This window comes from Ambystoma mexicanum, chromosome 7p (assembly GCF_040938575.1).
Source record: "Ambystoma mexicanum isolate Mex_15411 chromosome 7p, UKY_AmexF1_1, whole genome shotgun sequence".
Taxonomy (NCBI): Eukaryota; Metazoa; Chordata; class Amphibia; order Caudata; family Ambystomatidae; genus Ambystoma; species Ambystoma mexicanum.
In genome coordinates this window covers 572,873,214-572,890,418 of record NC_090939.1, presented here as the reverse complement: position 1 = coordinate 572,890,418, position 17,205 = coordinate 572,873,214, and the positions used below count along the sequence as shown (strand labels likewise).

Here is a 17,205-nt window from a genome sequence, read left to right as displayed (position 1 = left end):
ATTCAGAGCACTGCCGTTCGGATTGAAGTCGGCCCCCAGGGTCTTTACCAAGTGCCTAGCACCAGTGGCGGCGCGGCTGCGCCTGCAGGGGATCCACGTCTACCCCTACCTGGACGACTGGCTCATCCGCTCAAGGACGAGGGAACTCGCCGTCTAACACACTGCGAGGACCGTCCAGCTACTCACAGACCTGGGATTCGCCATAAACTACCCAAAGTCCCACCTGGTGCCGTCGCAGGTGGCCCTGTTTCTGGGAGCGAAGCTCGATACAGTGAGGCGCCTGGCGGCCCCATCGGAAGAACGGACGAAGACCATTCTAGGCAAAGTGCAGCGCCTGCTAGCAACGGACGTGGCCAGGGTGAGGTCCATCAAGTCCCTCCTGGGGATGATGTCCTCTTGCATCTACCTGGTGCGCCTCTGCAGACTACGGATGCGCCCTCTTCAAGAATTTCTCGACACCCGTTGGATGCAGGCGACGGGCACCTTCGAAGACAGGGTCCCCCTCAACGAGGTGTTCTGGCGGGCGATTCAGTGGTGGGGCGTTCGAGCGCACCTCACGGCGGGCAAGGACTTTCAGACGCCGGCGTACCAGGAGACGGTGACGACGGACGCCTCCCTAGAAGGTTGGGGCGCCCACACTGGCGATCTCCACGCAAGAGGCCTCTGGCTCCCGGAGGAGAGGCTCCTGCACATCAACGTCCTGGAACTCCGAGCCGTGTTCTGGGCTCTCAAATCGTTCCTCCCGTCGCTCAAGGGCAAGGTGGTGCGGATCTTCATGGACAACACCACGACAATGTTTTACATACGGAAGCAGGGAGGCACCAGATCCCCAGCCCTATCAAAGGAGGCACATGATCTGTGGCACTGGGCGGTCGCCCAGGGGATGTTCCTGGTTCCCTTCCACCTGGCAGGAGAAAGCAACACCATCGCCGACTCGCTCAGCAGAGAGCTGCGTGCGTGTCACGAGTGGGAACTGCGCCAGGATCAGGTGGATCAACTCTTCCGACGATGGGGCAAACCCCAAATCGACCTGTTCGCAACAGCGACGAACTCGAAGTGCAAGAGGTTCTCCAGCAGGTTTCCCCAGCCGAGAAGCATGGGCGATGCGTTCTCGTTCCCCTGGGACGGCCTATACCTGTATGCATTCCCTCCGTTGCCGTTGCTGCTTTGACTCATCAGCCAGCTCAAGAGGTCCCGGTGCAGGATGAACCTCGTTGCACCGGCGTGGCCGAGGCAGATCTGGTTTCCCGGACCTTCTGGACTTGTCAACGTCACCTCCCATCAAGCTGTCGGCGGACGCGGACCTTCTCTCCAGAGAAGGAGGCGCCATCTTCCACCACGACCCGGCGTCGCTGAACCTGCAGGCCTGGCTCCTGCAGCGCTAGAGTTTGGAGGCTACGATATACCGGCCAATTGCAGAGAGGTTCTTGCAAAGGCCAGGGCGTCCTCGACTCTCAAATGCTACGGTCATAAGTGGAAGAGGTTCTCTATCTGGTGCCGAGCACAGAAGATCACCCCCCTACGGATTACGGCCCCTCAAGTGCTGCCGTACCTGCTATCGCTGGCAAAGGCTGGGCTAGCCCATGCCTCCATTAAGATTCATCTGGCGGCGATCTCCAGATATACCAGAACCACAGGACGGACGTCCCCATGGTCCCAACGACTGGTAAAAGAGTTTATGAAAGGACTGTTCCGGTCGTTCCCGCCGGTGAAGGCCCCGGCCCCGGCGTGGGAACTTAACGTGGTGCTGACCAGGCTCATGGGGCCCCCATTCGAGCCGATGCACTCCGCATCGATGAAGTTTGTGTCGTGGAAGACTGCATTCCTGGTGGCCATTACCTCCGCACGACGGGTGGGAGAGATCCAGGCCCTATCCTGCAAAGCACCATACTTGACTTTCCATGCCTCGAGGGTGGTGCTTAGGACGCACCCCTCCTTTATGCCCGAGGTGCCGTCGGACTTCCATCTTAACGAGCCCTTGGTGTTACCTGTTTTCTTCCCGTCTCCTTCGTCGCCGGCCGAGAGGACTTTGCACTCGCTGGATGTGGCTAGAGCGCTGAAGTTCTACGTGGACCGCACAAAGAGTTTCCGGAGGACATCACAGCTGTTCGTGAACTTTGGACCTGTGAATCAAGGGAAGGCTCTCTCGAAGTCTTCTATTTCCAGATGGCTCTCCGGCTGCATCATGCACTGCCACCGGTTGGCTAACCGACCGCTGCCAGACCGTCCGAGAGCCCATTCGACCAGAGCGATCGCTGCTACTACGGCGTTCTTATCTGGTGTGCCCCTGCTGGACATCTGCAGGGCTGCTACGTGGAGGTCGACGCACACCTTAACGAGATTCTACTGCGTCGATCGGGATTCCAGGGAGGAGTCCAGGGTCGGCCAAGCAGTGCTGCGCAACCTGTTCGCTTAAGGTGAGCCTGGTGAGGAGGTAAGAGATGCTTAATGTTGAGTTTTTTGTATTGTTTAATGTTGAGCCTTTTGCCACCCCCGGTGGTTGTGCATGTGTGTACTGCTATCTATTCTTATATTCATGAGCATGTGAATCCATGCCAGACCCCATGCTGGAGAAGGAACAAGTTACTTACCTGCAACTGTTGTTCTCCAGCATGGGTCTGGCATGGATTCACATGCGAACCCTCCCGCCTACCCCTCTGCGGCTCTTCACTTGGTCATACTGCCTCTTCACGTGCTACCAAATCTGAAGATGGCTGCCAGAGGCGGGGCTTAGGTAGAGGGCATTCATTGGCTGTGGTCAGTATGACGCAGAGATCAGTGATTGGTTACTACTACGAACGACAGATCAGAAACGAAACTGATACTGATTTTTTCTTTACCGAGGATTCCCAGCCTGACGACGGGGAATATTCATGACCATGTGAATCCATACCAGACCCATGCTGGAGAACAAAAGTTACAGGTAAGTAACTTGTTACTTTTCACCATCCCCAATGGTTTGCCGTTTTTGTGGAATTTGGTGACTGGTTTCCCCATGGCCATGTGTTGTTCTGGGATGGGACTTTAATCTTGTGTTGACTTTCTTCCATTTGAGCCCTTTGTTCTTGTCAGCTAAGATTGCTCACCCTTAGGATCATTTTCCTGGTCCATTGTTCCGCTAAGCAAGTGTGTGCGCTCTAGGCTCTTTCAGTGAAGTCTGTGTCTGGTTTTCTCCAATGAGAAGGTGGCTCATACAGTAAATCAGACCTTCCCAAGGTTGTGTTGGATTTGCATTTTTCTCAGAAGATTCATCTTTCGTTATTATATCCTCCACTTCATCCAAATTGGAGGAGAGGTTTCTTTGGCTGGATCTCAAGCAGGCTCTCGGCTACTACGCATTGCGGACAAAGGACATCAGAAAGGATATCTAGCCCTTTGTTGTTTGCGCTAGTACCGGCAGAGCCGTAAGCCAGCAGGAACTGTCTAGGTCGGCCGTTCTCTGCATTTGACCGTTATAATTTGGCTCTGAACAATATCCCTGAAGTTCCCAGGTCTCTCCACCAGGTGTCCGGTGGCCACTTCTTCTCTTTACAGGGGCGTCGCAGTTTTGGACATCTTCAGGCAGCTGCGTGGACCTGCCTGCACAGAGTTATATATTAGAAGAACAAATGGCCTACATCTCATTTTATTTTTGATAGATTAGACCTTCTTCCAACTGATGTCTCATCGCCCACTCTTCCTTCCCCCTCATGATGAATAGATTGTCCAACTCTTGCTGTTCTGTGGTTACTTTGCTGACGTTGAGTATTATGGAAAAGGTCAGCTTAGTAATCATGGGGCACCAAGGCCTTCACATTTACTGTTCCTAACATCACGTTCTGCGCAATGGGTCTACGTTGGAGTCGGGTGGCCCACATGGAGCCACCTGGTGGCTGAATCAGTTTCTGAAGACAGCTGATAGTACAAGATGAACATCTGAGACTGGGAATCTTTGGGAGCAAGGATGAATCCATCAGAAAGAGATAGTAATGTGTTCCTTTTGCAAAAGCAACAGTGTGTAAATGGTATCATTGTTGTAATGTATATTTGTCCCTAATGTCAGAGATTCTTTGCGATCCATCGTATAACAATACCACATTATATGCACTGAGCAGGTTTGGGCCCCAAGGAGTCTTATTTTTAGCGCACTCTAATTACAAAGATTAGTTAAGGGGAAGCATATGTACTCGCATAAAAGCATGGGCGCACAATGACATTAATTGAAGTTTTATTATTTAACAGTACAACTTCATCTGTAACAGGAGACTTATACTCTCTGACTGGCTTCATGGCAACATTGAGTTAGTTATACGTCGTAAAATATAATTGTGGGTTGAAGAAAAAAGTATTAGAAAGTAGGCAGTTATGTGTAGAAGATCTAAATTACACCACATCTTTAATGTGTAAAAATAGTTCTATGGAAAAGCACTTTTGGTTCTGCGAGACAGAGTGGTGCATGTTCACTTTTTAGTTTGTATCACGGTAATAGGATTTGTCTTTAAGGCCATGTACCAAATGATGTATGTTTGCCCAGCAACTCTTTCGTTACTTCTAGCTTTTTTGCGCAATTCAAGCTTTACATGAAAACTGCATTATTAAAATTGTGCTTTTTTTCACAAATATATTGTTTTATTTCAGGAAGAAGAGATAGTGTTGGAAAATCCAGCCGAGGTCCCTGTTTATGTTCAATTCCTTCCATTAGCATTATATGCTAAACCTTTGGCACTGCTAGACAAGCTTGTACAGAGGTAAGTGACACTCAAAGTAATTGCTATTTGAACAGTGGCCACAAGTAGTGAAATTATTATTGGTGATTTTTATAGCTCTATGGCAGCCCATTATGGTGCACATTTTGCTGCATTTTTGTGATTAGTTTTTTTAATTGGGTGCCAGTCCTCAGACCGTTGTTCAACCACCCACCCTTACCACCTATACTCACTATTTTACTAGTTTCCTAGCCCCTAGACCTATCTCCCCATAGGAATACTGCGAAACAATGCAGTGAAATGTCAAAATACCGGAAAGGGCTGCAATGAAATGGGGGATACCTACTGCAATGCAAAAATTGGTTCGAACCGGTCTGGAGGAGAGAGGGAAGAGGAGTATACAACAGGCTGAGGGGTACAAATAAGTCTTAAACGTTATTTACACATTCAGAACAATATAAGTGCAGGGGTAGGCCAAATAAGTGAAGTACATAATGAATCCCATAGGCTGCGCTGATAGGTGTCAAAGACAATAACTGCATTTATAGAAAGAAGTGCATGAAAATGCAAGTCAAGACACGAGTCCAAGGTACTGAGGACCTGTGGGGCCAACCGCAGGGTGCTCAGAGGAACTTTACATGGATTAACACTCTGGATTGTAGCCCAGACTAAATAGATGGGTTTCTGTAGCTTTTAGAACTTGCTGTGGTTGTTCTCCAACTTGAGGTTCGAAGGAAGATTGTTCCAGAGAGAAGCACCACCCAGACTACTGGGAATCCTGAACTCTGTAAAGCGCTCCGCTGCCTATGGGCCAGGTTTGCGCTATAAACAATACAAATAAAATTAAAATAAATGGGACTGCCCATGAAGTATTTTTTTCTGAAAGGCAGCGCCGATAGTTAACTTGTATTTGATTATTGTTTGTGTGTGGGGATAGCCTACTGTAATTGCTCTGTGAGTGACGCAGAGAGTTTTGAAGTCTATTCTCTTTCATGGGGAGCCAGTCCAAGCGCCAGTGTAATGGGCTTGTATGCTTTAATGCATGCTGATTAAAGTGTGATCGTAAATTAAACTGGTTTATATCCATTTTCACGGGCCTTTAATGCCTCACATTTATGTTTAGCTCAGATTTGCAATTTGTTGGTGGCTGTTTTGTATCGGCTGTTGTTTTCAGGGCAACCTGGCTGGTACGAATTGTTGAGAACCTTGTGTCAATGTAACACGAGGTGGAATGTCTAAACGGAAGTCAGGTAGACCTTTTTAAGGGATGTAATTAAAATAGTTGCGTCACTTGCCTGGCAGCTTAATTGCAACATGGCACATATTCTTTGCATGTACAAATATGAGGTGTCTTTTAGTTTAATGGAATGCATGGTTTATTTTTAGGTTTGGATTGAAGAATCCTATACATGTAGACTGGAATACACCAGAATTCCACATCTTCCGTAACTCAGTAAGTATGGCATAAAATGTCTGGTATGATGGAGCTAGATGCAACATTATTAATTGTATATATAATGTTGTAACATGTTTCTCTTGTGATGTATTGAAATGGGAGTAATTATGTTTTCTATATTGTGGGGCTACTGAAAACTATCATTTAGTTGTATCTATTGAAAACATAGTTGTCTGAATTAATATTGTGTTGAGTTCTCCAGCATGGGGTCTGGCATGGATTCACATGCTCATGAATATTCCCTGTCGTCAGGCTGGGAATCCTCAGTAAAAGGAAAAATAGTTTCACTTACAAACTGTCTTTCTCCCTTAAACCAATCACTGTCCTCTGGGTGATACTGCCCCCATCCAATGACAGTCCTCTCCATAAGCCCCTCCTCTGGCAGCCATAGTCAGAATTTTACTGCACACTTCAGTGTTGGTTGTCCTCGAGTTTGCTTTGCAAGTTACTTCTATGCTTTTTTGTGTTTTTTTGTGTAAAAAGTTTCTATTTACATACAGGCTCTTGTGTTCCGAAAGAGCCTGTATGCTCTCTTTTCCACCTGCTGACAGCGGGACCCATTGTCAGTGATTTTCAGCACCCCTCAAGGGCAAAGATCGTCAAAGATTCTAGAAGGCAATCAGACCTACTTAGCACGCACCGACTGTTAGGAAAGATTTCCATTTTATGTGTAATTTTCCCTCCAGTTGTGTACCCCTCAACTTTTTTGCTGCTGTTTAACACCATAGTCTGACTTTACCAGGGAAGCCCAGCCTTCTGCTGCACTCCTCCTGGGCTTTTGGCTCACATTTAATGCGGAAACTGACATGCCCTTAACACAGTCTCTACTGGGAGACTTTGTTTCACTAAGTCCTTTCCAATGTTGAAACTTTTCTGCAACATGTAACAAGTGTACAATGTACCTTCCAGACACTTGTGTCTCTTAGTCATTTCCAAAGGCCCTAGATACGCTCGAAGGATTTTTTAGGAGATGTGCAGATGTGTCACAGGCAGGGCAGGTGGCAGCTTATCTTTTCATGTATTCTTAACCCTTTCCTGCCAGGTAAACCTTGAATACCGCTTTTGGCACAAATAGTTAGCCTAGCTCCAAAATGGCCATGCCACAAACTTCTTTGTCATGTCCTTTGGCCAGCTTGCCCCTTTGCCTTCCCCAACCCGGGTCAGTCCTTATTTGGGCATGCATTCTCCCTGGAAATGCCAAGCTTTTGCGGGCTTTAGCATGCCTTGTGTGTGTGCCTCCAGGATGTGGGCTGAGGTGTCTGTCCCCAATACACATCCTGGGTGCCAGAGTGTCTGGAGTGCTGTGAATGCCTGCGACCACCGTGGTCCGTGATTGGTCCACGTATGGTATGCCTGTATGTGAGCAGATCTCCCATTGGGTCCTCTTCGTTTTGTCGCGAAGGAGATTCTGGATAAGAGAAGCCCCCAAACACCCATACCATGTCGATCTCTGAAGTTCTCACTGAACGAAGGATAGGATCCCAGTATCCTGAAGCTAAAAAGCCGAGTCGAGGAACCGCTGGTGACCCGCTGGAATGTTTGGCACCCTGAGCCTGCTGGCGTCATGTGGGAGCCCTCTGCATCTGGTCGTCCTAGAAGGTCTGCGAAGAAGCTTCGACCCATTGGAATAGTGGGACCAACTATTCTTGGCACCTTCATCAAACCCTGCAAGTAAGACTTCTCTGAAGTGTCCCTGAGCCAACCAGTGGGCTGATCAGCTTACGCAGACTCTTTGCCCTGATACCGCCAGGGATGTCATTTTTCTTGTCAGGCCCCTTAAAAAGAAGAAAAATAAAAATAAGAACAGGAGTGCCACACTTTCAGCACTGACCCTAAATAAGAAAGAATAGGAATATCAAATAATGTCTCTTTCTGGAATTCTATACAATAATTGCTAGACTCATTAAAGGTTTATTTCAGGCACACTTCAGGGAGTGAGTCACTGATTTAGTCTGTTCTTAAACGCCTCAACTCAGCCTTTGATCCTTCTGAGGTCGATAAATGAGTACCAACAAAGGTTGGTGATATTGAGTGTATATGTTTTCTATATAAAACGCTTAAGCGTAAGTGCTATATAATAACACATCATCATTTGGTCATGGATGTCTGCTTGCATTCACACTAATATGGGCTTATAGACACTGATCTTAACGATACATATGGTGATCCATTCTTGTATGAAATGTACATTACATTATAGTGATATCGTAACCATATTTTTCGTAATGTACAATGCTATGTGATGCCACTTCCTGTTATGTCAACAGGTGAAAGGTTGTGTTCCATTGCTTCCCGCGATATCACTTTGGGGTGGGGGTCAAGGGTCGTGTGATGTCACTTCCATTACCCGTGGCATTTTGGTGAAATGACGGCCCTGGATACCGCTGCTGTTTCGAGGAGGCCCTCGATACTTGGTAAATCGCTAGCTCTGTGTTCACGGCACCCTCACACCGAATTTCGTACACTTGGCGTTCCCAGGTCTGAAGTGAGACGAGTGTGCCCGAACCTGAGTATACGCGGTTACCGGGTCACCCAGCCGTGGTGACAACCTTTGCAGGTGCGCTGCATTTGTGCCCCTCTTGCCCCTGAAGCCTGCTGCAGTGAAACTGTCCTGATCCAGCCACCAGGAGCTGAGAAAGTGCCACTGTCCCGTTTGGGAATCATCGCTGTATCTTAGTCTCTGAAAGCCGCAGAGCCGCCAAATTGCTGCACTTGAACCTGCAACCAAAGGGAACTCGACTGCTGAAGTTTGGTCCGGAGTGTGCCGGGGGTCGGTGAGTAATCGAAGCCTAGCCGGTGGCCCCTAGCGCCTCCATCCATTTTTACGCACGAGTGGCCCCTGAGGGCCCTTCTCCTTTCCACTGCTAGTGCAAACTATTCCCAACTCTTGGAATCGACTCTGCCCTCAAGTGGAAACCCTCCTCGAATAGTGGGAACCTATTCTTCATTGCCTCACCCACCTTCCTGAGTTGCTACAGACCCTTGAAGAGACCCCATTTTGCCCAAATGCGTGCGCTTGCATTGAATGTACATTTGAGCATTAGGCTCCACTATTCTTAGATTGGACTGCCTCTTAGGAGTGTGTTTTATGCAGAAGGGACTAAAGACTATTTGCACTGCCTGTGTCCTTACCTTTTTAGGTTGTAGATCCATTTCGTGCATTAACCCTTTAGGCCCCATTGGTCTTGTATATATGTATTTAGATAGTGTTGGCTTAATATTATTACTGTGATTTCATTTGTGTGTTGAAACTCAAAACTCAAAGGCCTTGAAATAAATGCATATGTATTTTTAATATATGTACACCTGACTGGGAGTGATTTGTAAGTGTCCTTTTCGAAGGGATTGGTTCCTCCGACGTATTCCACATCTATGACAACCCCAGCTGTGCTGCTTTGGAAATTTTCCGGCGTCTGCATCCTGCGTTGATACGCTGTCCTTGAGCCATTGGCGCCATGTCCGTCGAGGGACTCTCTCGAGGCTCCGCCTATGAGGAATCCATCAGCGCCGAGGCCGTCGAAGGACACGCTCGGGGCACCGCCCTCGAGGCCTGCGTCGAAGCCATCGCCGCCACGCTCGACGCCGATTCAGTCTACGCCTTTTGTGGAGGCTTTACCGGAGGGACTCTGCATCTGTGGAAACTCCGAGGAAGGCCCTGCAGAAGTCAGTGAGGCCTGTATTTGAGCCTTTTTCTGTGCCCTCTTCCAGGGATTTGTTCCAGCCTCTGGATTATATTTCTGAGGTGGATGAAGGGTCTGAGGAAGGTTTGGTTCCTGATGACCTGTTATCTGGTCATAGCCAGATGGAAGACCTGCGTCAGTCTTTGCATGACGCCAGTGGTCTGGACACCTCTCCGGAGGTTGAGTTTGGTAGGCCTGAGCCTGGCACGCACGCCGAGTCTTCATACCGGCGGCTAATGTCAAAGGTGACTGAGTACTTGGGGTGGTCTGTGCCACCAGTGGATTTTCTGCAGGATGACCTGACAGATATCTTGGACCAAGGTCCACAAACTGACCCGGTACTGCCATTCCATATGGCCTTGCAAAGAAGGGTGGCAGCGGCTTGGACTGCTCTGGAGAGTCTCCCGGCAGTGGGTTAGTCTTTGCCGAAAAAGTACTGCACAGCCAGTTTCGACCCCGGCTACTTGTCCATGCACCCTACTCCGGAGAGTTTGGTGGTGCAGGTGGCTACGGCCCCAGCAAAACAGGCGTCGTACCCTACCATCCCTCCTGATTGGGACGACAAACGTTTTTACGGTTGGGCGAAGAAAGTCTTTTCTTCAGAGGGTATGGCTTTGAAAGCAGCCAACTCCGTGTGTGCCTTAGCACGTTTCACTGACACTCTGTGGAATTGTGTTTCATTGGCGGCTGAACATATTCCCGAAGGGGAGGAACGGGATGGCTTTCTTGCCCTTGTACAGGATGGCAAGGATGCCATGTGTGAAGGCGTGGCTATGAGAGCCATGTGAGGAGTCGAGCTCTGGGAGAGCTCCTGCGATCCGGCACTTGATCCTGATTAAAAGTGCACATTTTCACGCATTTATGCCCTGAAAATTCGTGTGCCCGTCCATGAATGTGGCGCACAGGTATCCTGCAAATCTGGAGCCTGGGCTAAGGAAGGGGATGGCCCTGCGGGCATCGTTGAGCCCACGTAACCCAGGGCTGAGACCCCAAAATGGCAGCCGCGAGGAGCTGAAAAAGGCACCAGCCGGCAGAGCAAAGATGTTGGCGGCACTGCGGCGGAGAAAGACAGACACAGGCAACAGCGCACTGGGGCCCCTCCAACACCCGCTGGGGTACTGATGCGTGGCGCCTGGAGGCCAGAAAGCAGATGCAACCGCATAGATCCCCATTTCGGAATGCCCCGGAGGCTGGATGCAGCGGGGCGCGGCTGCCCCTGACGTCAAGGTGGGTACGGGACTGCCGCGCCAGGCGAGGGAGACCCATCGGCGGACCAAACTTTCATAAACGCTCCCAAGAGGCAGTAAAAGCGGTCTGAGGACGACACAGGCGGGCTTGGGACACTTGGGAGCCCTGTGCGCCTGCACATCGGATTGCTCTGGGGAGCGAGTAAACAAGGACAGCCGGAGCACCCCCTTACAAGCATGAGCCGCTGCAGGCATGGCGGACGAGTATGCCCGCGGCAAAATAACCCGGCTGGGGGGCAGGAGCGCTGAATAGAGCGCGGGACCCGCACAGCCCAGACGGGCGCATGCCCCACTTAGGTGCAACATACAGTTTTATGGATACCAGTCCTGCAGTCGGGCCTTGAGCTGCGCTCAAATATATGGACACACGTGAGGCATGAATTAGATGGACACAGAAGGCATCAAGGAATTAGCAATGTGCCCCACATGATCCCGGGCCACGAACAGCAGAGGCAAGGGTAAGGAGACCCCCCTAGCCTATGCCAGAGTTGAACGTGGGGGCACAGAGAAGCGCGTCTGGCGGAAAGCTCCACAAACACCACCGTCGTGTAGGAAGTGATAGGAATTCGGCGGGGCTCCCGGTTGACGCACGTTGGGCCGGCACATACACCCGGGGAGCTCCATAAGCACTGGGGTGTGTGCCCACGGACCTAGACCAACAAGGGCTAGGGCTCAAGTTTTGAGTGGATTGAATAGCCCAAAATGATTACGTGGGAGGGCTCAGCCCACTCCAGGAGCAGAACCGGTAGTTTGAGGGTACCCTTAATACGGCCCGCCCGGGCCCTGACACTAACAGCAGTCTAACCTAACTAAGACCAGAGGCCACAAGTTGCGGGGCCTGCCCACACGGCTCTGACACACCACAATGACTAACAAACTCCCTAGAGCAAAGGGCAAGCAACCCATGCTCGATGAATACGCTAGAACATCGGCGGGTGCAGAAGGGGCCAGGAGCAAAGACAAAACCCTCGCTGGGGGCACAGATACTATGGGCAAAGACCATGAGATCCTCGCTGCGATTGCTGATCTGAAAGTGGCTTGGGAAACCAAACTAGGACTGGCCATGAACGAGTTGAAAGCGGCACTAGAGCTCAAAGTCTGGGCAGTACAAGAGGAGGTGAATCTTCTCCGGCAAGATGTCGGGTAGCTGGCAGAACGCACGGGTGACCTAGAAAGAGGTGGCCCCAAACACAGCAGCGTGTGCAGCCCACAAATCTGAACTTCACGCCCTAGTACAATGCGTGGGCAACCTGGAAAGTAGGGCGGTGGAGGCGGAAGGACGCGCCCGAAGGAATAACATACGTATCGTTGGATTGCCTGAAGGAGCTGAGGGATTCAACCCTACGGAGTACATTGAATCAATGCTGCTGCAAGAGATAACCGGGCGAGTGTTGACCCAGGGGTTTGCTGTGGGAAGGGCGCACAGAGCCCTAATGAGGAAGCCATCTCCGGGAAAAGCCCTCATCCCCCCATAACAAGTAGTTTAGTTAGGGCACCGGTAGTCCGGTGACACCCCGCCGGGTTCCTGACCTCGGCATTCCGAATCGGGACCAAACGCGGGGGGGCCTGAGATCCAGGGATGGAGCTGGGCACGTGTTGGGGATGGGTAGGGTGGGGGGAGGGAAGGGGTTGTGTGCAGTGGTTTAGAGTGGTGAAGGGGGGAGGAGGGGTTAGTTGAGGAGTTCTTGTTGGAAGTGGGAGGGGAACGAGCACAATCTAGTGTTAATCCAGGCGGGAGGGGGAAACGAGGAGGGGAGGCGGGTCCACTTGCAGATGGCGTCGGGTAGCCTTAGAGTGGTGACCTGGAATGTGAGGGGCCTCAACAGCTATCTGAAGAGAAATAAAGTAATGATGTATCTGAGAAGGCTGAAGATTGATGTAGCACTATTACAGGAAACCCACCTCACTAGGGAGAAGCTGGAGGTGGTCAAGAGAAAGTGGAGAGGGATTACCACGGGAGCCACATACTCAGTTTACGCGAGGGGGGTCATCACGTCGGTGGCACTGCATGTACCATTTCAGCTTCTTCAGACCACAACGGACCCAGAAGGCAGGATGACAGTGGTACGGGGGATGCTGGAAAACAGGGAAGTGAGCATCATAAACTTGTACGCCCCTAACCAAGATACAGCGGCTTACTTCAGGACCCTATATGGCAAAATTGGCCTCTATTGGTGCCGCGATCGTATGGGGAAGGGGACTTTAACTGTACATTCAATCCCAAAATGGACAGATCAGATGGTAAACCAGACAGGCCCACCCCGGCCGCAAAGGCATTACAGGCCCTGCTGAGAGACTTTGGACTCAAAAGATATTTGGAGACAGCTACACCCGGCAGATAGGCAGTACTCAAACTACGCAGCCCCACATAACCTGCACACGAGGTTGGACTATGTTTGCCTCGTCGGAGCTAGTAGTTAAAATGACGGGGGCGGAATACAAGGCTAGACCACTCCCCCTTGGTCCGGGAGTAGCGACACCAGCCCCCTAGAGCGAGATTCCCGACATGGAAGCTCAGAGCTGAGGCCTTGCAGGACTCGGGATTCCGTGAGGACTTGAGGGAGGCGATCGAGTATTTCGACACTAACACGGGAAGTGTACAATCGGTAAGAACCTTATGGGAGGCATTCAAAGTAGTAGTACCGGGCGCGGCCATATCCAAATCCAAAGGGCTCCAAGGGGGTATAGAACGGGAGTTACAGGAATCAGAGAAGGAGCTAGAAGGCTTAATGTGTAAGGGGGGCACCTCACGGGAAGACGGGGAAAGGATGAAGCTGCTGCAACAAGCCAGCAGTGAGCACTGGGACAGATTATGCAAGCTGAGCCACAATAAATACGTGGAAAGGCAACATGCGGGAGGAGACAAGCCGAGCAGGCTGCTGGCCTGGTTATATAAAAATGAAACTCCACGACCAGTGACCAGGGAAATTAGAGGGGATGAAGGCCAGATTTGGGATACCCAAGAGGGAGTGAATGAAGGGTTCCTTGGATACTACAGACATCTTTATGGGGGCGCAGGGGATGAGATGGATCAAGAGATACAGGAGGCACTAGAAGATATAGGCTTGCCCAAATTAGACGCTCAGGAGCGGGAGGACCTGGACACCCCAATCACATTAGATGAATTGGAGATAGTGGTCCAGCACCTGCCCACGTGTAAAGCTCCAGGGTCGGACGGTCTCCCTAGTGAATTCTATAAAACATACAAACAAGAGGTGCTCCCCCATTGCTGGCCATGCTTAATGAGGCGTTGGAGCACGGTAGACTGCCGGAGTCCCTATGGGAGGCGGCGGTCATCCCGCTCGTAAAACGGGGTAAGCCAAGCACAGACTGTGGGTCATATAGACCCCTGTCGATTCTTAACCAAGACAGCAAAATCCTCACCACAGCGCTGGCTAACAGGCTCAAGCGAGTCATCGGTAGATTGATACACCCCGATCAAACAGGCTACGTTCCTGGCAGGAACATAACCGACAATCATAGGAGACTCCACCCGATTATAGATCAAACAGAAAAGGACCCCGGCGAAATGGCAATAATGTCGCTGGATGCTATCAATGCCTTTGACTCGGTGAGATGGCCTTCGCTGCTGGCAGCTCAGAGGGAATATGGGATGGGGCCAGGATATCTGAGATGGGTCGAAGTGTTATATAGCTCGCCGATTGCTAGGGTCAAAACGGGCGCAATAATCTCAGACAAATGGCAACTCAGCAGGGGCACCAGACAGGGCTGCCCCTGGTCGCACATGCTGTATATCCTTGCGCTGGAGCCACTGGCAGTCTGCCTTAGACAACAGTACGGGAGATAGGGATCCATAATGCAGGGGGTTCACATCTCATATCATTGTATGCCGATGGTATACTCTTTTATTTGCGCTTCCCATAGGAAAATCTACAATATGTCCTGGAGGTGATGGAAAGTTATGCCACCCTCTCGGCATAGCAGTAAACCCTAAGAAGTCAAGCATGTTCCCTCTGGGGAGATATAGAAGTACCCTGCCGAGAAGTCTACCGGTCTTGCCGATACCCTTGCAGACCGAGACGTTCCAATACCTAGGAATTAACAAATACCACACGACGGAAGAGGAACACAAACATAACACGGAAAAGGCAGTTGAAGGTATCAAAAATAGCACGGTTCTGTTGCAGGCTACCCCTGGCCATGATGGGTAGAGCGGCTCTGATTAAGATGGTAGTCCTGCCCAGAGTGTTACATTTTTTTGTGAACAATCCCATATGTGATCCCCAAACGCTTTTTTGTCAGACTCCACAGCCTGTGCAGGGGTTTCATATGGCACAACTCCAGGAACAGGGTAGCCCTCTGGAAACTACAGAACTCGTGTGACAAGGGGGGTATAAACCTACCGAACTTTGAGTTTTATACTATTTGGCAGGACAGCTGCAGTATGTGACCAGGTGGTTGTCTGAAGAGGAAACGGCCGAAACCAGGCTATTGTACAAGGACCCCGCCCCCTTCTTTCTCAGAGAGACGGTGTGGTTGCCTAAACCAAAGGTGCTGGGAATGGCGAGACTGTTGGTGCTATGCTGGGAAATATGGGGCAAAGCATGGCAATTAGTGGGAAACCCAACCCCATTCTCTCTGCATGTGCCGTTAGTGGCGCTTTGCGGGGAGGACTCCAAAATGATAAAAGGGATCCGCAGATACTAGGAACCGATGGGCCTGGCGACCCTGGGAGATATATGGCAGGAGGGGTTGGCAGTAGACTTTCAGAGATTGATTGAGGACACCCGGGTGCATAAAGGCCAACACATTACCTACACTAGAATCATTAAACGAGTGCGAGAAAGGTGGCCTGAGGCAGTGCTCGCGGAACAACCTGATGAAACCATCGAGACGATGTATGATGCTTCGGAGGGTGGACACGAAATATCCCATCTGTATGAGTTGCTGGGGACTAGGGTGGGAAAGGAGCTGATCCAACTGAGGCGAGATTGGGAGGAGGAGGTGGGAGAACCCATGTCGGATGGGCAATGGGATAGAGCTCAAAGATATCATAAGAAGGTATCCCGAAACACGAGATTTCAGCAGATCCAGTTGTATGTCACTCACTGGGCATACATGACCCCCGGAAAAACCGCCAGGTTTGCAGTCCCGGTGGCACAGAAATGCCCACGGTGCAGTGAGGTTGAAGCTGGGATGCTACACATGTTTTGGGCTTGCCCGGAGGTGGGTAGGTTTTGGATAGAGCTGAAGATGCGCCTAGCGGAAAAAGGGATCACGCTGGAGGTAGAGTCAGCCTGGGCATGCATGCTGGTGGGGCTTTACCAGACCACGCAACCTGAAGCACATCAGCAAGATGAAAGGTCTGGCCTACATCCTGGCCAAACGGAGAATTGCAATGTGCTGGAAAGCAGCCCAACGTCCTAGAATTGAGATGTGGTGGGCGGACCTCATGAAGTGGGCAGAGGCAGAAACGACCGCTTGGTATGAAGCAGTCAGCAGGGGGGGAGGAGGAGGTGGGGCTCATGATAGCATGGAGACAACTAGTGGCCTTGATGGTGGGATCCTCCAGGCTGACCACAGTGAGGATGATACGGGAGAGATAACTGAAGTAGACACGCCTGGAGTTAAATAGGACAGTGACATGGACGCAGGGGCTCGAGTTATGGGGGCGGGAGGACCGACATGTTTAACTTGTAATACAATGATGTGAAGCTTATATGTGGATGTCCTCAATGTTTGTATTGTTTGGAGTGTTGTTAATAACATAATAAAAATATTTTTTAAAAAAAAAAGATCCTATGTGTGAATCTGTTCAGTCAAGTCTGGACATGGCAGACTGTGTCAGCCAGTCCAATGCGGCGAGCACCATGATGCGCAGATTTGCGTGGTTTGAAGTCTGGGTTTGCTCCGGATGTACAAGCCCGGCTTCTCAACATGCCCTTTGTTGGTGGCCATCTTTTTGGTAGCAAGGCTGATGAGAGCCTTGAGAGGTTGCAGTCCTCCAAAGCTGCAGCGAAGTCGTTGAACGCTGCAGTTCGCCAACCTCTGCCTTTTCATCCTAGGGGACAGCAATGGAGGGAAGGTTCCTTTCGATACTACTCTACCTTTGGTAGATCGAGGGGAGCTGCAAGTCTAAGGGGCCAACATAGTAGTACCAGAGGTGGAAAACAAGG

At 50.5% G+C, this 17,205-nt stretch overlaps 1 protein-coding gene across 1 annotated transcript in view; it reads left to right on the top strand.

Annotated features, from left to right (window-relative positions):
- Positions 1–17,205, top strand: part of TMEM131 (transmembrane protein 131) — a 2,512,175-nt gene that overhangs the window by 1,497,774 nt on the left and 997,196 nt on the right. Inside the window, exons 24-25 of the mRNA XM_069636582.1 lie at positions 4,618–4,727; positions 6,072–6,138. Coding sequence (XP_069492683.1) covers positions 4,618–4,727; positions 6,072–6,138 — 177 coding nt within the window. The remainder of the gene's footprint in view (positions 1–4,617; positions 4,728–6,071; positions 6,139–17,205) is intronic.